The sequence below is a fragment of the Salvelinus sp. IW2-2015 genome, linkage group LG4q.1:29, assembly GCF_002910315.2.
Source record: "Salvelinus sp. IW2-2015 linkage group LG4q.1:29, ASM291031v2, whole genome shotgun sequence".
In the NCBI taxonomy this organism is placed as follows: domain Eukaryota; kingdom Metazoa; phylum Chordata; class Actinopteri; order Salmoniformes; family Salmonidae; genus Salvelinus; species Salvelinus sp. IW2-2015.
The window spans coordinates 34,244,660-34,268,893 of NC_036842.1; the positions used below are offsets into that span (position 1 = coordinate 34,244,660).

Genomic DNA, 24,234 nt, shown 5'->3' on the forward strand with positions numbered 1-24,234 from the left:
GGGGTTCCATGCTGCGGCGGCAGCAGCATTAGCATCATCAGGTCGAGGCTGAGGGTTGGGACAGGCTATCAGAGGGTATTCAAATCAAGTTCAAATCAAGTTTATTTTATATAGCCCTTCGTACATCAGCTAATATCTCGAAGTGCTGTACAGAAACCCAGCCTAAAACCCCAAACAGCAAGCAACGCAGGAGTAGAAGCACGGTGGCTAGGAAAAACTCCCTAGAAAGGCCAAAACCTAGGAAGAAACCTAGAGAGGAACCAGGCTATGAGGGGTGGCCAGTCCTCTTCTGGCTGTGCCGGGTGGAGATTATAACAGAACATGGCCAAGATGTTCAAAATGTTCATAAGTGACAAGCATGGTCAAATAATAATCAGGAATAAATGTCAGTTGGCTTTTCATAGCCGATCATTAAGAGTTGAAAACAGCAAGTCTGGGACAGGTAGGGGTTCCATAACCCACAGACCAGTGAACTTAATACAGCAAGGCCAGTACTACACAAGAGTCATCATGCCCGTAGTCCTGACTATGGTCCTAGAGATCAGGTCCTCCGAGGAGAGGAAAGAAAGGAAGAAGGAGAAATTAGAAGAGCCAAGATTTTCAAAATGTTCATAAATGACAAGCATGGTCAAATAATAATCAGGAATAAATGTCAGTTCTTTTTCATAGCCGATCATTAAGATGTTGAAAGCAGCAGGTCCTGACAGGTAGGGTTCCATAACCGCAGGCAGAACAGTTGAAACTGACAGCAGCAAGCGCCAGGTGGACTGGGACACAAGGATCATCAGCCCGGTAGTCCTGACTTATGGTCCTAGGCTCAGGTTCTCCAAGAGAGAAGAAAGAAAGAGAGGAAAGAAATTAGAGAGAGATACTTAAATTCACACACACTGATAAGACAGGAGAGGTACTCCAGATATAACCAACTGACCCTACCCCCGAACATAAATACTGCAGCATAAATACTGAGGCTGAGACAGAGGGGTCAGGAGACACTGTGCCCCATCCGATGATACCCCCGGACAGGGCCAAACAGGAAGGATATAACCCCACCCACTTTCCAAAGCACAGCCCCCCACACTAGAGGGATAACTTCAACCACCAACTTACAATCCTGAACAAGCGAGTATAGCCCACAAAGATCTCCACCACAGCACAAACCAAGGGGGACGCCCAACCCAGACAGAAGATACCGTTCAGTAAACTCAACCCACTCAAGTGACGCACCCTCCTAGGACGGCATGAAAGAGCACCAGTAAGCCAGTGACTCAGCCCCTGTAATAGGTTATGAGAGAGAATCCCAGTGGAGAGGAGGAACCGGCCAGGCAGAGACAGCAAGGGCGGTTCGTTGCTCCAGAGCCTTTCCGTTCACCTTCACACTCCTGGGCTAGACTACACTCAATCATAGGATCTACTGAAGAGATAAGTCTTCAGTAAAGACTTAAAGGTTGAGACCGAGTCTGCGTCTCTACATGGGTAGGCAGACCATTCCATGAAAATGGAGATCTATAGGAGAAAGCCCTGCCTCCAGCTGTTTGCTTAGAAATTCTAGGGACAATTAGGAGCCTGCGTCTTGTGACCGTAGCGTACGTGTAGGTATGTCGGCAGGACCAACTCGAAAGATAGGTAGGAGCAAGCCCATGTAAGCTTTATAGGTATACAGTAAACCTTGAAATCAGCCCTTGCCTTAACAGGAAGCCAGTGTAGGGAAGCTAGCACTGGAGTAATATGATGAAATTTCTTGGTTTCTAGTCAGGATTCTAGCAGCCGTATTTAGCACTAACTGAAAGTTTATTTAAGTGCTTTATCCGGTAGCCGGAAAGTAGAGCATTGCAGTAGTCTAACCTAGAAGTAACAAATGCATGGATACATTTTTCTGCATCATTTTGGACAGAAATTTCTGATTTTTGCAATGTTACGTAGATGGAAAAAAGCTGTCCTTGAAACAGTCTGAATATGTTCGTCAAAAGAGAGATCAGGGTCCAGAGTAACGCCGAGGTCCTTCACAGTTTTATTTGAGACGATTCACAACCATCAAGGATGAATTGTCAGATTTAACAGAAGATCTCTTTGTTTCTTGGGACCTAGAACAAGCATCTCTGTTTTGTCCGAGTTTAAAAGTAGAACGTTTTCAGCCATCCACTTCCTTATGTCTGAAACGCAGGCTTCTAGCGAGGGCAATTTTGGGGCTTCACCATGTTTCATTGAAATGTACAGCTGTGTGTCATCCGCATAGCAGTGAAAGTTAACATTATGTTTTCGAATAACACCCCAAGAGGTAAAATATAGATGAAAACAATAGTGGTCCTAAAACGGAACCTTGAGGAACACCGAAATGTACAGTTGATTTTCTACGAGGACAAACCATTCACAGAGACAAACTGATATCTTCCGAGTGATAAGATCTAAACCAGCCAGAACTTGTCCGTGTGTAGACCAATTTGGGTTTCCAGTCTCCTCCAAAAGAATGTTATGATCCGATGGTGTCAAAGGCAGCACTAAGGTCTAGTAGCACGAGGACAGATGCAGAGCCTCGGTCTGAACGCCATTAAAAGGTCATTTACCACCTTCACAAGTGCAGTCTCAGTGCTACGATGGGGTCTAAAACCAGACTGAAGCATTTCGTATACATTGTTTTGTCTTCAGGAAGGCAGTGAGTTGCTGCGCAACAGCTTTTTCTAAAATGTTTGAGAGGAATGGAAGATTCGAGTATATGGCCTGATATGTTTTTTATATTTTCCGGGTCAAGGTTTGGCTTTTTCAAGAGAGGCTTTATTACTGCCACTTTTAGTGAGTTTGGTACACATCCGGTGGATAGAGAGCCATTTATTATGTTCAACATAGGAGGGCCAAGCACATGAAGCAGCTCTTTCAGTAGTTTAGTTGGAATAGGATCCAGTATGCAGCTTGAAGGTTTAGAGGCCATGATTATTTTCATCATTGTGTCAAGAGATATAGTACTAAAACACTTAAGTGTCTCTCCCGATCCCAGGCCCTGGCAGAGCTGTGCAGATCCAGGACAGCTAAGCCCTGGAGCAATACGCAGATTTAAAGAGGAGTCCATAATTTGCTTTCTAATGATCATGATCTTTTCCTCAAAGAAGTTCATGAATTTATTACTGCTGAAGTGAAAGCCATCCTCTCTTGGGGAATGCTGCTTTTTAGTTAGCTTTGCAACAGTATCAAAAATAAATTTTGGATTGTTCTTGTTTTCCTCAATTAAGTATTGTATTGTCGATACATGTCTGATGCTGGGTCGTATGGGGAGGGGGTAGAGACACGCCTCTCCGTCCTGGTCCGTAGACGGTCCTTCAGCGGGGGAGTCAGCTGGAGTGCCCCTCCGTCCTCACTTTCCTCACTGGAGCTGAGTGGAGGAGCCTTGAGAAAAGGATTGTTGATCTTCTTACCCTTCTGGAGTGTTCCCCCCGACCGCGCCTCCAGTGGGACTGGCCGGGGTCACTCCAGACCCTTTCAGGACTTCAGCCAGGCTCCGTGCCAAACGATCAATCACCGTGGTGTTGGGAGAGACAAGTGGTGGGGCTGCAGGTTGTAGTGGTCTTGCATCCAGCGGACCAGCAGGAGGCGGATGAGGAGGAGGGAGGTCCGGTAACACTGGGTAGAGAGTTTGAGGGCTATCAACTGCCTAGCCATTTGTAGCTCAATCTTGGGTGCAATGTTCACGTTCCCGCACTGACTTACAGTGTGGAAGCTCATTGATTTAACGTTACGTTAGCCAACATGCTACACTAGCAAAGATATAAATTATATAGCTGTCGGCTGTATTAGCCACGACTTACCGTTCTTTGTGCAGCTTCAAATGTCGAACAAAGTTGGAAGTTGTTGCGCCTCCGTCTGTAATTTTCTTCCCGCATGTTTTGCAAGTTGCAATCTGTTTTTTTGTTGATACAGCGTAGTCTTTATATCCGGAAAAAATAATTTGGGGTATCATCTTTCCAAGGGCTCCATCTGAATTCACACTTTTTTTAATGGCATCATTTTTTATATCTGGGCTTGGGGAGGGTATCAAGTCAGTTCGAGTCAAAAGGCTCAAGTCCAAGTTAAGTCACGAGTTATTGATGTTAAAGTCAAAGTTGAGTTGCAAGTCATCATATTTTTGACTCGAGTCCACACCTCTGTGTATATACGACTTGCATCCTTGGCACAAAGTTATATTACATTCTACTCAATCCATAGGCTTCATTAATGTCCTTCAGGCTGTTTTGAAGTTGATACAACTGGCTATGATAGCTGAGGTTCATAGCTAGGTTCTGAACTAATATGTATATCAAACGTTTACGGTCCATAGACAGATCGGCTACATAGCTAGCTACGCATCCATAGGCATACAGGTATTTTTATCAGGAAACTCTCTATTAATAGCTAGGTTAAGGTTAGGCTTAGGAGATAGGTTAAGGGTTAACTTAAGGTTAGAGTTGGGGAAAGGTTTAGCTAACATGTTAAGTAGTTGCAAAGTAACTAAAAAGTAGTAAGTAGTTGCTAATTAGCTAAAATGATAAGGTTGTCCGTGATGAGATTCGAACACTCAACCGTTATATTCTACAAGACTCAATGGGTATATATCACTCATTTAAAAGTCCAAAAATGGATGTAGCAATAGCAGATTACCCGTTTTAGAGCTTATCATGAAGGGGAGACCAGAGGGGGATACTACAAAGCAGGATAAAGGAGTTTGCCAGCTAACTTGCTTAAATATTCTGATATAACTTTAAAGAGAAGCTTGAAATGGGCATAGTCTAATTGTTTCAACAAACAAAAACACATACCGAAGTTTAGCTGTTTTAATTAACCAGAAAATCTATAGTTATTTCTGGTTGCTTATCAAAGTTAGCTGGCTAACTTGTTGATCATGCTTTGTAATATACCCCTCAGTAGTTAGGTAAACCATATGGAGTGATTCATTATGTTTAAGATCAGAGGGGAAAGAGTAATCCATTTAACTGCAGTGTAGAAACATCTTTCCATTACACACACTGTGACCACATCCACTGACTAAGAAATTGAAAACTTCCAGGGATGATGACACAACCTTTTCAGGCCAGGATTCACACTTAGGAACCCACGCACAGGGATAGTTCAATTGTCATCTATCCAACTTTCACTGCTTTGCCTCAGGTTTCTCTTTCATTCAAGGAAGAATCCCAAAGTAGAAATATGTTTTTTACAGAAATTAAATACTTTATTCACAGAAAGGTCAATATAAAGTGTTTACTTGGTAACATATTTAAAAGGATAGTTCACCCAAATTACAAAACTACATATTGGTGTCCTTAACATGTAAGCAGTCTATGGACAAGCGAAGATTTCCTACAGGGGAAGGAAACGAATGTGCAATTTTGTAATTTGGATGAACTATCCCTTTGAGGAGCAGTTTTAACATAAAATCTACCAAATGGTGCCTCCAGACAGAATAACATAAAACCTATGAAGTGGTGCTTCCAGACAGAATAACATACAGTAAAGGGAGTTTAATACCTTTCCGTAGGGCTACGGCCATACAAAGATTTTGTGTTCGAAAATTGCTTATTGAGCCAATGGGTTTGTATGGGAGTAATCCATGGACAACAGAGATGTGTATGCAACTCGTCTGAAAATAGTTTACTTGCGTTTTTGAGGGACACAAAAATAAAAATGTCATATGTCTGTAGTGGCTGTAGCACAAAACTCATGTGTTAAATTAGGCAAAAGTTTGAGTTAGGAATTGACCCCACTCTATAAAATCATAATAAGTTATTTAATTTAACAACAATTATTGAACAACAATTTAATTAATCTTGATCAAGAAAGGAAATGTGTAGCAAACAGTATGAAATTAATGTATGAATACATTCATATTGTACCTTATTTAACAAGGCAAAAACCAAATTCTTATTTACAATGACAGCCTAGGAACAGTGGGTTAACTGCCTTGTTCAGGGGCAGAACAACAGATTTTTACCTTGACAGCTTGGGGATTTGATCTAGCAACCTTTCGTTACTGGTCCAATGCTCTAACCACTAGGCTACCTGCCACCCTGAAATAAGGTCAGCTTTGTCAGAAGGAAAGGCTTAACTAATACCTGCAATGTTATTGTATCCACAAGGATGTTAAAATGTGCCTTGAAACATGCACTGGTCCTACTAAAAGTAAGCATGGAAATAAATAATATAAATCCACACAGACTGCATATTTTTGGAATAGACATGTTCTCCTTGTCTAGAGGAGAAAAGCACCAATATACATGGTAGTCTCTGCTGAACAGTCAATCAGTTCATAATTGTCTTCATTAATGGACACGCTCAGGAAGTCCCCTTCCTCCAGAGCAACCACCTGTCCCGTGTACACAGTCCTCGCTCCTCTCCTATTGTCTGGTATGCTATCCTTGACTTCCATGATAGGCCAATTCTTTGGGTATCTATTGGAGAATTTCCAGACTTTCAGGCTAAGAAAATGGATCTCGCCAGATACCTTGTCTTTATCCGGCATTCGAAAGTTGACCCCTACGTAGACAAAGTATCGGCCTCCCTGAGGGACAACCAGAGCATGCTTCTTCTCATCATAGGTGAAATTTTGCATGTGTACCAAGCCAGTGCCCTGGTGTTCCCATTGGATGTAATCTTCAGGCACGGAGTTGCACATTGATGATGCTGGAGGTAGGAGAAGATGGAGAGGATCAGAGGAAATATATAAACGATTGTGATTCTGGAAATATATCCACTTGATATTCAACACACAAGAAGCCAACATTCCTGACTGCTGCCCTTGCACAATATTAGCACAGCTCAATGTGCACACTATAGCCTATTTGCAAACTAAACAGGAAGTTTGATTAGGCATGTGAATAACACCATACCCATACACTAGGGATTTCTCAGTGATATCCAAAAAGCATGTGGTTCCTAAAATAGAATCATTAAGGCACATCTAGGCTACATTAGATAATACAATTGTATAACAAAAATAATTGGTATAAATCAGCAAACTTTTTTTTTTACAAAGTTGCAAACCCACACATCCGGTCCATTCACATGCAGGCATATATATATATATATATGTATATAATAAAAACACGCTTTACTAAGACATACTTGTCAGGTGAGCGTTTGGCTTCAGGTTCTGTTCTTGACGATCTGGTAGGAAAAAGAAAACAACGATCAGCGCATGCTTGCTTTACACTGCTGATAGAAGCGCCTCTCGAGGCTTAAATCATAAAATCAAAGGAATGTACTATGGAAGACATATCATACCTATAGCTTGCTGTTGTGAGTATTCAGCTGGTTTGAATGAATCCTACAAACACAAGTTAATTATTAATGGTCACCCACAGTAATGAAAGTTAAAGTTCCATTAAAATCCAATGCTAAAGCTCTCTGGCAGTTCTGTGCCCCGTTAAAAACATATGGATGTCGCATTGCTTACCTTCTCATTACAGTCTCTATTCACACGCTGCGTAAAGACAAATACAGCTGCACAGCCCAGAACCAAGAATAACGTGACAAGACGCAAGCGACTCTCCTGTCGCTTCATTTCTTGACAGTGTTTGAGCAAAAGAACAACAGACTCTTGCTGCGCCATTGAAATCACCGTATCGTGAGGAATCTCGCTGTTTCTTGCGCACTTATCCATATCAAACCACCACTACGAAGTCTAAAGTAACGTTTTATCTTCTTCATGAAATACATCCGAATTTATAGTTCTTCTACCGCCTACGCGACTCGGCTGTCAGTGCCTTTCCCTGCACATGTGCCCCGGGAAAATCCCCCAAGTCTTGCATTAACAGACTATCCCTCATGCTGCTATACATTACCACTCTCAAATTAATCGACAGAGCTGTGGGTGTAAAGGTAGTATTTTATCATGCGCAAATTAAGGCAGTTCAATGTAGACAAAAGATTAATTATGTTCTTTTATCTTCTAACGTTGGCCACAACAAATTGGAATTCGTAACTTATCATATGAAATGGATGATGGACATCCACAAATGAATGCATACCTTACCAAACGTAACATATACTAATTGGAGTGTCCCAGATTTATGTTTACTATGTTATGTCTACCCCTGACTCCAGGTTGTGGTGGTAGGTTTTTACAGTACCCAAAACCAACTGGGATTGTATTTGACCATGGGGAAAAAGCTACTGGGTTTAACCAAATTGTATGTTATTGCACTGTGCAACATTTGATCAATATTTCTGATCAGTGGCATTGAATACTAGGAGCAAAAAGGTTAGTGGTCTACTATGGTAATTGGGTATAGAAAACAGAAGTAAATCGTTGGACTGTTTCGTAAGGGAAATGTACACACATGGCAACTCAATATATTTCATGTTTTGTTCGATGACAGCTCCTGAGACACAAGCAAATAACTGATTTCCTCCACCTACTGATCACAGTACCCTTGGCAAGAGAAAGTGTTTACATGGAGGTTTTATGTGGGTGTGAATGTAGCCTACATGTTGTGTCAATGAAAATCTTCCGTTTGTGGTTATAAGGAGAGAGTGTGTGGTTGTGTGGGAGAAAGATATCTGTTTAAACAGCTACCTAGAACCGGTTTGGGAATTTGTTTAACTACGTTAGGGAATGTGTGACGCAATAGCCAAAGGTGTCATCCTGGTTTATGCTATTTGATTTAGTATTAACATTTTATGTCACTGATGTTTTCCAGCTTTTGTATTGGTGTGATTCAAATGTTGTTCTGTTTAGTTTGCTGTAGGGTCTTTTATTTAACCTGGTAAATTGACTGAGAACACATTCTCATTTACAGCAACAACCTGGGGAGTAGTTACAGGTGAGAGGAGAGAGCCACTTGTAAGCTGGGGATGATTCAGCAGCATGAAAGCCAGATTGGGAATTTAGCCAGGACACCAGGGTTAACACCCCTACTCTTACAATAAGTGACATGGGATCTTTAGTGACCACAGAGAGTCAGGACACCCATTTAACATCCCATCCAAAATACAGCACCATATCCCAATCACTGACCTGGGGCTTTGGGATATTTTTTTTGTGCAGCTGTTCCCATCCAGGAACTGACCAGGACCAACCCTGCTTAGCTTCAGAAGCAAGCCAGCAGTGGGATGCAGGGTGGGATGCTGCTGGCCAGGGTCATTCCATTCTGTATGCAAAAAAGGACCATTTAGGCTTTAAGGAGAATAACAATGTGTGCTTATGGAACTACAGCACTACTACTGAGTCCCACACAACCCCTTTTCATTTTAAAAACATTTCATGTGTAGCGAAATGGTTCATGTGAATGTGATTTTTGGACCTGTATGAAAACCATTTATAGACAAAGGTGACCCATTTTGGACCCCTATGCTATGAAATCCATATCCTTATCACAGGATTGTCAAACTAAAATGGGTTGCATTTTTTATGTGTTATCTAAAGTTATCTAAAAACATGTTTAATTTTGTATATCTTTTTCTGTAAGCCAGTTATATTCTAGACTAGAGTTTTGCTAAATTGGTTGCATATTGAGTTTTGCCTGGGCCAGCTGGCTGGGTGTCATCTTTATCTGGATCATAGTAGTAAAGAAAAACATACAGTAAATACATGTATCTATCTGTATATTTCACTTTAATAATAACTCTGTATGTTAAAAGGGAATTTGAACTAATGACATCACTTGTACAATGGAAATACAAACAGCACTTGCCGTTCCAAACGTGAATCTTAACTACATCCTAAGGACCAGTTGAAGTGGACAACGTCAGAGGTGATTGTTATTAATGATCGTAGAGTGATGGAAAAACACTTAACTTAGCCACAGTTGTCCAAAGGAAGTGACAGTTGGCTGACATCTGACTATCATACCTTTCCCAGTGTTAAACAATTAACATGAAAGGCAAAAGAAGAGCCTTGTTCTTAAAAATAGCCCAGTGTGGCTGGCTATAATAGGGTTGCGTGGGTGAAGACACGCTGGTGGGCGTGTATGTCTGCCTGTATCTATAATGTCTGCCTGTGTCTCTACTCCAGCATGGGTGTTCCCCTCTGGTGTACAGCACATTAGGTCGCTACAGACAACGTCATCTCTTAATTCTCATCAATCATTGATTTATGGACAGTTAAGAATGTAAGCAGCACCTTGTGACTATTAGTCTTATAGAGAAAGCTAGACTAACAACTTTCTGCAATAACACTGCAACTCAATGCCGTGAACGACAGTTGGCTTAAGATCTCAGGGAAGGTGATATCACTGATGTACTCTAGCCAATACGCTATTGTTTCACCTCCACTACATTAACCGCCCTTTGACGTCCTCCTATTCCTCTGAACCTCAGCGGCCGGGCAGGGTCTTATTGTTGGTGTTTTTTTTTATTCTTTATTTATTCAGGGGACAACAACATTGAGAGCATGGTCTTATTCCAAAGGGTGCCCTGATCACAACAATACAATGTAAAACAAAACAACAACATTTATGAAAAACATTTACAGTCCACAGCTACTAGGTCCTCAGTTAACACCCTTAACTGCCCGAGTGGCACCAGAACATCTAATTGTAATGAGTCCTGCAAATTGTTCTAGCAGTGAGGCGCATTAAAACTAAATACGGATTTACCTAATTCAGTGGGGACCTGAGGAACCTCAAGAGTTAACCAACCCTATTTTTATACTTCAACAATGAAGATAGGTAAATAGGAATCTTGTGTAGTAGAGCTTGGTAAACAAAAAGGGAATAGTGACGTGATCTACGGGACTTTAATGAGGACTAACCAACCTTTTGATACAGGATGCAGTGACTAGTATTAAAACTGTCACCTGTGATAAAGCGAAGGGCGCTATGGTAGACGGCATCCAAAGGTTTAAGAGTAGTGGCTGCTGCATTCTGGTAAATGGTGTCACCATAGTCAAGAACTGGCAGGAAAGTTGACTGTACAATCTGCTTCCTGCTATTCAGGGAGAGGCAAGCCCTATTTCTAAAAAAAGAAGCCCACTTTAAATCATAGCTTTTTAAGTAGCTCATCAGTATATATTTTTTTAAAGTTAAATCCATGTCAATCCAAAAGCCCATATATTTATAGACTGGAACCTGATCGATTGGAGAACCATTCAATTAATAAATAGGTAGTCCATCAACAATTTTGCCAGAATTAGAGAACAACATATATTTAGTCTTGCCCACTGTCGTAATGTTGGTATCATTAATGTGACGACTGCTGTTTATCAAATAATGAACTATGTTTATAATTACCTGATTAAATTAATCAGGTAATAATTAACTCAGTAACCTGGGGCACCATGGGTAAAGTTTGTTTTAATGAGTTTCCATTTCCCAAATTAACTCAAAGAATATCAGAATATCGATTTTTACAGCAGTCACTAATTAATATATTTCCTCTACAGTCTCATCCTGAATGTCGTATAATTCGTAAATCTGCACAAACTCGGGTCTCACTAAATCATTCCATACCACACCAATTGAGTTGGTTACTTATTTACTAACAAGCTAAATTATAATATAAGATACACATACACAAACATACAGTCTAGGCTATTGATTATAACTTAGTATAATGAAACAGAATAACCGGGTGGTCCTGCTTGAATTCACCTTCTAAGATACAGATACAGCTACTCAACTGTAACATTGATTGTTAAGAGGTTCCTTTGTCTTCTTCAACCTCGTGTTGCGTTTTGGGGTTGTGACTAATTGTAGACCTTGCCTGCAGCGCGTGGTCATCTAGTCTGAATTGTAAATTCTTAACTCACACGTTTTATACCCTCGGGTCAGAAAGGGACGTTTCTGTTCTCCGGGGTGTATCTAGTTACGAGGCAAGGTATCACAATGTACTTTGATCTCATTAGACAACAAAATTTAACAGTTCACTTTTACAAAAACATTCTCTTTGATCTGGACATTTCCCACACAACGCACAGTATGCAAACATCATGTAAATATTATGAAAACTCTTCAAGTTACAATGTTTTCATTATAACTGTCACGCCCTGACCTTAGTTATCTTTGTTTTCTTTATTATTTTGGTTAGGTCAGGGTGTGACATGGGGGATGAATGTGTTTTGTCTAGTCTAGGTGTTTGTATGTCTATGGTTGCCTAGATTGGTTCTCAATTAGAGGCAGCTGTTTATCGTTGTCTCTGATTGGGAACCATATTTAGGCAGCCATATCCCGTTGGGTATTTCGTGGGTTATTGTCTATGTCTAGTTGCCTGTGTCTGCACTTTTGTATGATAGCTTCACGTTCGTTTTGTTATTTTGTATAGTTTGTTTAGTGTTCATCTTCATAAATAAATAGATGTATTCATATCACGCTGCGCCTTGGTCCTCCTCTCTTCATCCAAACGACGAACGTGACAATAACATTGTCATTTAACTTTTCATGACATAACAAACATGACAAAAATGTTCATATTACATCTATCGTTTTTTTCCACCGTTTTGGCTAATTAAATATATTGTCCCAAAGTCCATTTAGTGCATGTTACTGTTCTGAGGTAGATTCTCCATAGGCCCACACAAACATTCCAATCCTCCACACTGAGAGGACAAAGAATTCGTCTGCTAAAAATGTAATTCAGCGATTGCATTAAGAACTCATTTGTCTTTCAATTGCTGTCCAACCTGTATTTTTTTTGTCAAGTTTATGAATAGTTTTCGATAAGTATAGGTGCCGTTCCAAGATGGCGCCTGGCCAGATTGCTTGAGATTTTGGACACTATTCTCAATGTATAAGCACGATTTGTGCCGCTAAATATGCACATTTTCGAACAAACTCTATATGAATTGTGTAATATGATGTTACAGGACTGTCATCTGAAGAATTCTGAGGTTAGTGAAAAAATTAATATATTTTGGTGGTTTATACGTTATAGCTATTTTTGCCTTGAATCAATGCTGGTGTGATGTTCGCTATTGTGATAAGCTAATATAACGCTATATTGTGTTTTCGCTGTAAAACACTTAAAAAATCTGACATATTGGCTGGATTCACAAGATGTTGGGCTTTCATTTGCTGTACGCTGTGTATTTTTCAGAAATGTTTTATGATGAGTAATTAGGTATTTGACGTTGGTCTCTGTAATTATTCTGGCAGCTTCGGCACTATTTCAGATTGCAGCTGCAATGTAGAACTGTGATTTATACCTGAAATATGCACATTTTTCTAAAAAAACATATGCTATACAATAAATATGTTATCAGACTGTCATCTTATGAAGTTTTTTCTTGGTTAGTGGCTATTTATATCTTTATTTGGTCGAATTAGTGATGGCTACTGATGGAGTAAAAACTGGTGGAGTAAAAAAGTGGTGTCTTTTGCTAACGTGGTTAGCTAATAGCATAACATAATAACATAACATATTGTGTCTTCCCTGTAAAACATAAAACAAAAACAGAAATGATGGCTGGATTCACAAGATGTGTATCTTTCATCTAGTGTCTTGGACTTGTGATTTAATGATATTTAGATGCTAGTATTTACTTGTGACGCTATGCTAGGCTATGCTAGTCAGCTTTTTTACTGTGGGGGGTGCTCCCGGATCCGGGTTTGGGAGGAATTAGAGGTTAACTGTCCCACTGGATGTTTACTGGGATGACAAAAAAGTTACCCATCAATTCCTATACAACCCAGAGTGTTCCATAGGACTGATGGGAAGGGACCTACTCTCCAAGCTCGGTTGCAGCATATACTGTAATGAAAAGGAATGCATGCAACTAGCATCCCTCCAGCCGATTTGATGCAATACTGATGACTGAAAAGTTTTCGGACCCCCCCCCCCCCCAGATGCTGTATCTAGGGGACATGGAAGAGCCAGTGGACAAGACGTACATCTATTGGCTCAGACTCCTGGATTGCGATCCAGACACTCCAAGAGTCTGTCGAATTTTCTAGAAGTGGAAACCATGGATACAGACACTGAAGACTTACTATCCCCCCGAAGACCCCCCACGTCACCATGAACTACTCCCGAGAAAAAGACGATATATACAATGAGGCATGGTATGAGGATATGGTTGACAGGTGGCCTATTGTTTTCAGCCATCACATATATGTCCTTAAAGAAGGGGTGGCTGCATCTTGCCTCATGAGTGATGGAGATGTGGATCTGGTCGAAAAATGGTTCACATTGGACTCTGATTCAGCACCACACGTTACGTTACTTGTTGGTTTCGGCTACGAGGCCCGTTCACTGGGTCCCGCAATCAAAGTGGCTGTAGACCTAGCCTGGACTGACACCAGTTTGAACCATGTATCCACTGCCTTCATGGGAGATCATCAGGTATGGAGGATAAGGATTAATGAAGAGGACACATCCATCCCGGAGGTTGCCAGAAGAACCAGGTTTCATGGACGAGAAATGACTGATCATCCTGACACTGATAACATGCTCTCTAGGATTCCGGACCAGCTGTGGATCACCAGTCCAGAAGATGTGGGTCTGGTAGATGTGGAGCCTATTAAAATCCTGCTCAAGACTGATACTCCTGCCCACCTTCTTGTCTACAGGCCTCAATACCCTTTGAGTGAGGAGAAGGTGAGAGGAATTGAACCTACTATTGCTGGGTTACAGAATAGTAGTGTGCTGTTCCATACTACGTCACCTTGGAATACACCCATTTTACCTGTTAAAAAAGGAAGTACGGGTAAGTGGAGGATGGTTCAAGATTTCAGGCCCATAAATTATGTTACCATTCCTGACGTGAGGCCTGTCCCCGATCCTTACCTGGCACTGCAGAACATCTCCCCAACACAGGACTGGTTCTCCGTTATAGACCTGGCCAACGCATTCTTCTGCATCCCACTCCATGAAGACTCACAGCCTCTGTTTGCTTTCACCTACCAAAATCAATGTCTTACTTACTTACTCCAGGCTGCCAATGGGGTACCGGGACTCGCCCGGAATTTTCAATTCTATCCTGAAGGACCACCTGGAAGAACTCACCTTGCCAGAAGGGGTCACCCTTCTCCAATACGTTGATGACCTGTTGTTGGCCGCACCAACTGCTGAGACCTGTCTTCAGGCAACCGAGCTCCTGCTCAAACATGTGGCTGATAAAGGATACAAAGTTAAACAAGAAAAAGTTCAATGCTGCAGAAGAACCGTTCAATTCCTGGGAAGAGTTCTCTCTGGAAGAGGTCAGGCGGTGTCATCAGCCCAGATGACTTCTATCCTGGAGCACCCAAAGCCCACAACTGTACAACATCTCTTGTCATTCCTTGGACTCACTGGGTATAGCAGAACCCATGTACCAGAATACTGCTTGAAAGTTGAACCACTCAGGGCCATTCTCCGAGAGGCAGGTAACAGGAACCTCACAGCCAAGCTCACTTGGACCACAGAAGCCGAAGGTGCTTTCATTGCACTGAAACAAACCCTTGCCCAAGCTGAGGCTCTGTCCCTGCCTGATTACACCATCCCGTTTAATTTGGATGTTTCTGAACAGAATGGGTATGTTCATTCCATCCTTTATCAGAAACAAAAGGGGGAGAGAAGAGTGTTATTTTTCTACAGTGCACAATTGGACAACATTGAATGTGGCCAAACTGATTGTGCAAGACACATTGCTGCCCTGTCTAAGGCAATTGGTAAAACTGCTCATATCGTAATAAGACACCCTCTGGAAATCAACACAGATCATGGAGTGACCGCCTTTATTGGCTCTAAACTGTTCACCCTATCGAGCAAAAGGAAATCAAACATCACAAAAATGATCACGGCCAAACACATCACCTATGTGACAGAGGTGACCAACATGACTGATGGGATGGGGAACGGGGAACCACACATTTGTGAGGACAGGGCAGCAAAACAAGTAAAGGTCAGYATGGACCTACAGAATGTCCCARTGGAAGGAACAGCAGAGACCCTGTTTACGGACGGCTGTTGTTACAGGTCACAGACACCAGGAGAAGGTAACATAGCATCCTATGCAGTGGTGAAGCAAGGAGGAATGGCAGGAACACACGAGGTGGTAGAAGCAAAGAAATTGGACCCATCTGAGGCCTCAGTCCAGTTGGCCAAACTCAGAGCACTAAGGAGAGCACTGGAACTGAGCAAAGGAAAAATAGTGAACATCTACACAGACTCTGCATACGCCCACGGCATTGCACACATTGATGGCCCACAATGGATGAGGAGGGGCTATCTGACCAGCTCGAATGAACCCATAAAACACAAACAAGAAGTACAGAGATTAATTGAATCAATCCAACTACCAACAAGTGTGGCCATCATGAAATGCAAAGGACACAGCAAGGAGAACACAAAAATCAGGGAAGGAAATGACATGGCAGATCAAGTGGCCAAGGAAGCAGGTGGCTATACTACCCAACAGATGATACAACGGACTGAAGAGACACAAGATGAATTAACCATAGATACTGTGAGACAGTTACAGGAGGCAGCAGACGTGTATGAACAAACTGTGTGGAAAAGACATGGAGCCAGAAGAGACCACCAAGGAATCTGGAGATCCCACAATGGGAAAACAGTGGCCCCCATTAAGCTGCTCAGATCAATGATACGGGAGGAACACAACAAAGCACATGGGGGTTGGAAGAGCGTGGCAAAGGCCCTGGAAATTGTGTGGTGGCATCCACACATGCAAGACATGACAAGAGAAGTTTCTGAAAGCTGTGAAATCTGCCAAGGTTATAACAACAAGGTTTCACTGGGAGCAGTGATTGGGAGTTTTCCCATACCAGATGCACCTTTTCAGGACATATGCATTGACTTCACAGACATGGGACAAGACAACCGAGTAGAAGGGAAAAGATACCTGTTAGTGATGGTGGATAGGTTCACCAGGTGGGTGGAAGCCATTCCAACTGCAAGAGAGGATGCTAAGGCAGTCATCAAGTGGCTAAGAAGGCATCTCATTCCAAGATTTGGGGTCCCTCGAATGATTCGATCCGACAATGGGTCCCACTTCAAGAATGAACATCTGAAGGAGGTCGAGCAGGCATTGGGGATCACCCACAAGTTTGGGTCAGTATATCACCCCCAATCTCAGGGCCAACCAGACTCTGAAATGAAAAATGGCCAAAATAATGGCAGGAACTAAGCTAAATTGGGTAGACGCGTTACCTCTGGCTTTAATGTCCATGAGAAATTCACCAGGGTCAGACACACACCTTACACCACATGAACTGTTGACAGGGAGAAGAATGCCAGGTCCACCTGCTGATAACATGAATTTGCATAGACTAGACATTGCTAAAATCAGATACACAGACTACATGCAGGCTCTAACCTCTCTGTCCAAACAGGTGGTGGAGGTCCGAACTCCTGCAGTTGAAACCACAGACGAGAACAGAGACATCCTGGTGGGAGACTGGGTGAGAGTGAAAGTGCATTCGAGGAAGTGGACAGAGCCCAGGTGGAAAGGCCCGTTCCAGGTGAAAGAGGTAGCAAGTCACTCCCTGAGGGTAAGCACTGAGCATAAAGACACGTGGTACCACCGAACTCACTGTGCCAGGGATTCAGCCCCAGGAAGAACATTAGATCAAGTAGGTGAAGCCCTAGCCGAAGTACAACCATAGGATATGGGATGCCCAAGCTTCCTGTTGATCTCCATACTGTCAGGGCTTGTAACCCACTCTGCAGGGAGCATAGTTATCACTCTAGAGGAAGGGGAATCTCAGGTGCTAACTTTAGAACCTTGTAAGATATGGCCATGGAGAAATGGAGCAAAAAGGATAGGGGATATCTGCCCAATACTCACACCAGGGAGCTGCAATACATTGGTGTCCTATGCAAGACAACGACCGACTTATCTGTGCAATGGAGAGTGGTGTCCCTATTGGGACTACATGATAACTAATGTGGGGAAGTTTTGGGAGTGGAGGAGAGGTTACCCATATAGTATTGGGGATCCCACTAAGATGGAGAGATTCTCAATGATTTGGAAATCTCCCGGAAGGAACGTTTGTAAAGGTGATGAAATCCTACTAACCATTAAAACCATCCAGCTCTCTGATACAGGAACATATACCCTTGGACAGGAAAGGTCTGGGGCTGACACGATGGGCGTGTTTTCTATTAAGGTACTGCCAAAACCACAGAGGTCCCAGATGAGCCAGACCCAGACACACTCCTCCACCACTCCAAACCCGAGTCCCACCTCACCACCCAAGCTCTTCAATCCAGTACAGGTAGTAAATGTAAGGGACATATCAGACAGTGACCAACTAGGAACGGAAACTGGTTATGAGGGAAGGGAGAACATGTGGTTAGCCTATATGAGATACACTGCCAAAACACTTAATAGGAAGGACTGTGTTGTTTGTGTGCATGCTAGACCCATTTTGGCTACACACCCTTTTGCCCTAAGCGGTGGGGAGGGCTGGATGTGCATACTGGAAGGTTTCTATCATAACTAGCCAAACTCGACCCTATGTAAAGCTCTGGGTCTTGTGTTCCCAGAAGTCCCCCCTCAGAAGGCACCGTGGGGGGTTAAGGCATATGGGGGAAATTACAGCTGTATCACGGGTACGGGTAGGGGCATAAATTATGGGAGGCTCCCCGTTGCTGACTGCATGACCAATGTTACCATTAATGACACGTGGCCAGTAGAAGGGTTGAACCAAACTAAAGGTGTTGCTGATGTATGGTGGATGTGTGAACCTGCCAGGCGATTGATCCCCATGTTAAAGGGAGACTGGCAAGGCACCTGTGCGTTGGCCAGCCTAATTACGCCATTAACTATTATTGAAGTTACAGCTGACCAACTCCTGGGAACTGCTCATGATTCAGAGGCTCGGGACCGATCCAGGAGGCTGCAGAAACGTGAAGCTCCTTGGTCTGAGGGTACAGATAATATCCACACCAATCTGTTGGGGGTCCCAATAGGGGTCACCCACGAATTCCAGGCATTAAACAAGAATGATGGGCTGTGGCATTTGTTGCCCATTATTGGCCCAGCTATTGTAGATGCTAAACAGACGGCCTGGATTAACTACATCTACTACAACCAACAACGGTTCGTTAATTATTCCCACACCGCCCTTACAGGGATGTCTGAACAATTAGAGGCTACCTCCCGAACGAGTAGACAAAATCGATTAGCCCTTGATATGATTCTTGCCAACCAGGGTGGTGTTTGTAAGATGTTTGTAGAACAATGTTGTACGTTTATTCCTAACAATACCAGTCCTGATGGGAGTATTTCCAAAGCACTGAGTGGCTTGGACAAGTTATCGGTGGAAATGAAGGAGTTTGCAGGTGTGGAGGAGGGTGGACTGTACCCCTGGCTGGGTGGTTGGTTTGGTAAGTACACTGCATTAATGGTTACTGGATTTCTGACCCTAGTAGTTGTATTCCTTATGCTAATGTGTTGTGCTGCTTGCATCATACCTTGTTTGAAGAAATCTGTTACAGATGTAGCAAAGGCTTCTGGAATGATGCCTTTGCTTGATGCTCCGGAGGAAGATGCTGATACTGAGTCAAACTTCAGGAGAAAGATGGGTCTGACTGAGGATGACCCTTGGTTTGCTGTGGGTGAGGTTGTAGAATAAAACATTTTAAAAAGATTTTCTTACTAATAAATAACGAGCAGAAACAATATACTTTTTATCCAGATCATTTGTCCTCCCTGTTGTGAAGGTTTGAAGTTCCCGGGTAGCAAGGAGCCCACCTGGTACAAGATGTATAGCGGGAGGGACCAGAGGGTTTAATTTTCTAACATATATACTCTGTGTGTAATCATATTGTTTTGATGACACCCTTGGGGGTGTCAAAAGGGGGAATCTAAAACCCCACCGATGTTTTTATCTTGTTTTGCCTAAAAATTATGCATTTCATGAAAATAACTATCCTCCTAGGTTGAAGGTTTCAAGTTCCTGGGTTCAACGGCAACCCAGTATATGGATACATGAGTTGGTTACACCCCATGAGGGTGTAAAAAGGGGGAATTGTGAGGATCTGAGTTTATGCACTATAGCCCGCCACCATATCGTTTGTGATTGAATATGGTTTGCTATATCTGCCTTGTTTGTGTGTGTGTGTGTGTGTGTGTGTGTGTGTGTGTGTGTGTGTGTGTGTGTGTGTGTATGTGTGTAAAGATTGAGCAACATAGAGTGACTTGCTGCAAAAGCTGTGGTTAATCTGGGGAGGGGAGGGGTGCACATCTCCAAGTTTAGTAGAAATGGAAGAACACTGGACAATACCATAAAAGGAACTGTTTGAGTGTAGCATCTGGGGTGTGGCACAAGACAGATCTAATCTACCCAACGACCAGATATGGACATCAGAGAGCACCAAGAGGCTGGGACCAGCCTGAGTGCCAGCGATAGACTGAGCAAGTTTAAACCACGCTCAGCCTCTACTGTGATAGGCCAACGGACGGGTTGGAACTATTTCTATCACAGTATAATAACTGTTGTTTGTGCACATTCCAGAGTTCCTGTTTTTGCCCTGCGTGGTGACACAGAGGACCCGTATATACGAAGATTGTATTTGCCATTTATTGCTTAAGTTAATTAAAAATAATTAAAGAAAGTTAGCAGACCTTGCTTTTTATTTATCCTGATACCGGATTCGATTAACGCAGCGCTTTCAGTCAGTAGTCAACAGTGAAGAGGCGACTCCGGGATGCTGGCCTTCTAGGCAGAGTTCCTCTGTCCAGTGTCTGTGTTCTTTTGCCCATCTTAATATTTTATTTTTATTGGCCAGCATCCCGGAGTCGCCTCTTCACTGTTGACGTTGAGACTGGTGTTTTGCGGGTACTATTTAATGAAGCTGCCAGTTGAGGAATTGTGAGGCGTCTGTTTCTCAAACTAGACACTCTAATGTACTTGTCCTCTTGCTCAGTTGTGCACCGGGGCCTCCCACTCCTCTTTCTACTCTGGTTAAAGCCAGTTTGCGCTGTTCTGTGAAGGGAGTAGTACACAGCGTAGTACAAGATCTTCAGTTTCTTGGAAATTTCTCGCATGGAATAGCCTTCATTTCTCAGAACAAGAATAGACTGACGATTTTCAGAAGAAAGTTCTTTGTTTCTGGCCATTTTGAACCTGTAATCGAACCCACAAATGCTGATGCTCCAGATACTCAACTAGTCTAAAGAAGGCCAGTTTTATTGCTTCTTTAATCAGAACAACAGTTTTTAGCTGTGCTAACATAATTGCAAAAGGGTTTTCTAATGATCAATTAGCCTTTTAAATTGATAAACTTGGATTAGCTAACACAACGTGCCATTGGAACACAGGAGTGATGGTTGCTGATAATGGGTCTCCGTACGCATATGTAGATATTCCATTAAACACCAGCCGTTTCCAGCTACAATAGTCATTTACAACATTAACAATGCCTACACTGTATTTCTGATCAATTTGATGTTATTTGAATGGACAAAAAAATTGCTTTTCTTTCAAAAACAAGGACATTTCTAAGTGACCCAAACTTTTGAACGGTGGTGTAGTTGTGTGGTTGTGATCAGTAATTGTGGTCAGTAGTTGTGTGGACACTAGTTGTGTGGTCAGAGGTTGTGTGGTTGTGGTCAGAAGTTGTGTGGTTGTGGTCAGTAGTTATGGGGTCAGTAGTTGTGTTTTTTAATGTTTTTATTATATGTAGTTCTGTCCTTGAGCTGTTCTTGTCTATTAATGTTCTGTATTATGTCATGTTTCATGCTTTGTGTGGACCCCAGGAAGAGTAGCTGCTGCTTTTGCAACAGCTTACGGGGATCCTAATAAAATACCCCCAAAATACCAAACACAATCTAAAACAAGCGTGGCAGCTGAAACTGTGCTATTTCCAGGTCTAAAACTGTATTGGTGCACATTAGGAACAGAGTGAGAAGTGTCGTGGCAATTTCCTGTATTACCAAATGAGGAGAGTTATAAACCACACACCAGTCAGAGTTATACTTAAATGTCATCTTTAATTATATGAGCTTCAAAATCGCCCTTTGACTCTCAGATCAATTCACTGTCTATAATGAATTCTGAGAGTGCCTACAAAAGAATACCAAGATCTTTTATAGCCAAGATACACCCCCCTAGTCGACATGACAAACCACAGATCTTAGGAACAGTTCACAAAGAAATACTTTTACTTGAGAGAGGAGTATCCCATAGCCAGATAGCATTAGCTATAAATTATCGTTCAGTTTGGTTTCTAAGACGAGGTTCTAATCTCGTTCCTGGTACTTCATAGTACCAAAACATTGCCTCATCCAAGGCATAACTCAATTGTCAACTCTATCTTCTCCTATCTCAAGTAAAACCCCCCCTTCTCCCCACTCCTGGGCAAGCTCACTGAGAGGAGTGACTTGCGCACAGACATTGTGGAGCCAAGAGATAATTGGTTCCCCCTTAATCATCCCTTCACATGGTTTCACAGATACATTCACATATGAAGACAATGTTCCATTCAGTCCTCCCCTCCTTCTGATATTCTGCATAGCACTAGATGGTTTAACAGATACATTCACATATGAAGACAAGCCTGACCTCTCCCCTCTCTGGGCCCCAAGTGACTTTTCCCTAGCTGAAAAGGGAAAAGTGCAACTACCAACAGTATAGTCGAAAGGGAGACATTCTAATGACAAGTCTCTCACATAAGCATATTATGTAAATAAAACATATTATTTATCTATGTTACCCAACTAATTCTGATTCATCCCCCACAGAAGTTAAAAAGGTCTTAGCTGACAGTTGGCCAGGGATTCTAAAACTGGTCCCATTGTAACAGAAGGCATTATTTTCTGCCCTGAATGGGGATCGAACTAGCAACTTTCTACACAACACACAACTCAAAGTCAATCGTCTTAGTCAACAGAGATAGAGTGATTGTCACCAATCTACTCAGGGGTGGAAAAAATTAAAAAATCAAATTTTTACATGTCTCTAACAAATCCAATAATTAAAAAAAAAAACATATGTAAGGGGAATGGGATTTCAATATACTGTAGAATGGTAGAGGTCACATCTTTTTCTTGAGGTGTGACAATTTAAAACTAGAGAGAAAACAATGGGAAACAACTACTTACAGTTCACAGTTAGCGTCTAACAATATGTTTGGTTACATCTACTTGTGGAAGTATTTTCAAGCAATCAATTTTGCATGACAAACTTCAGCCAAAGGTGTTTTTCCATCAGACTAGACTGGAAATGATGGCATATTTTGGTTGTAATCTTTTCATCATCTGATCTGGTTGCAAGCATAGCGATACCTGTGGCACATTAACTACAGCCATCGTTTTCTTTCTCAATCCCCCGTATTCCACAAGGGAATACAGAGAAGTAATTGCGTGTACATTATCTTGCTTGCACAACAGTTGGCAGGACTAGCCCAGACATGAGTAATGTGGGGGCGAAGTGAAATTGCTCTGACCTTTTTGGAATCTTGAGGAAAGACGGTGGGATGTTTATGATGAAAGCGTTTGAGTGAGAGGGATTCTCTCTAGGGTATGACACATGGTTCTGAAATAGAAATCCATTGGTTTTGAGTGACGTAAAGAGAGGAAACCTGACAGAAAAAAACAAGTTTTAACAGCATCAGCCAGTGATGCACTGCTGATATGTGGGTGTTATGAGGGCTGATTATATTACATGAATATTTTAAAAATCTGACTGATACTTTACAGGCTGGCAGTGTAGTGCAGATAAAAATGGAGTGATGTACTCGTGCCTTTTAGAGTTGGTTAAAATGTGTGCTGCAGTTGTAGGTTTTTAATAGTGGAGTATGTCTGTGCTTACGGATGACATAACCAAGGCCAGGGTAGCATGTATAAGTGAAATAAAAGAGGTTATACCACAAAACTGTGACAAATGTCAAATTCAACCTTGGAACGTTCCAATGACTTGTTACCCAGCTGAACTAATTAAAAGTGCTCATAGAGGTATGATTTAAACCAGTTAAGAACCTGTCTTCGCAGAACAACTAAGCCTTCTGGTCTCTTAATAAGAATAGTATAATCAATAGTGTAAAAGGGAGAACTTATTTCTAAAAGAACGAGAATAGAGACATGACCACGGTCTTAGGACAGCAGTAGGTCATTTAATACCATGACAAGGTTTCAGAGATACTGTTTGAATTTTTAAATAATGTTATCTACTGGGCTACATTCTTCTATAGTATGTTGGAAAGGCGATTGAGGTTTGGTTTCTTTAAACATGGTTTAATTACAGACAATTTAAAGAACTCAGGAACTACAGTTGAAGTCAGAAGTTTACATACACCTTAGCCACATTTAAACTCAGTTTTTCACAATTCCTGACATTTAATCCCAGTAAAAATTGTAGAGAGAATGATTTATTTCAGCTTTTATTTCTTTCATCA

General features: G+C 42.0%; 1 protein-coding gene across 1 annotated transcript; it reads right to left on the reverse strand.

Moving 5' to 3' along the window:
- Positions 1-5,170: 5,170 nt before the first annotated feature.
- LOC111961120 (lymphotoxin-alpha) lies at positions 5,171-7,912 on the reverse strand. The gene is made up of 4 exons (XM_023983233.2): positions 7,415-7,912; positions 7,243-7,285; positions 7,084-7,125; positions 5,171-6,642 (listed from the first exon to the last, which is right to left on the reverse strand). The coding sequence occupies exons 1-4, from the start codon at positions 7,619-7,621 to the stop codon at positions 6,212-6,214; spliced, it is 723 nt and encodes a 240-aa protein (XP_023839001.1). The 5' UTR covers positions 7,622-7,912; the 3' UTR covers positions 5,171-6,211.
- Between the last annotated feature and the right edge of the window lie 16,322 nt (positions 7,913-24,234).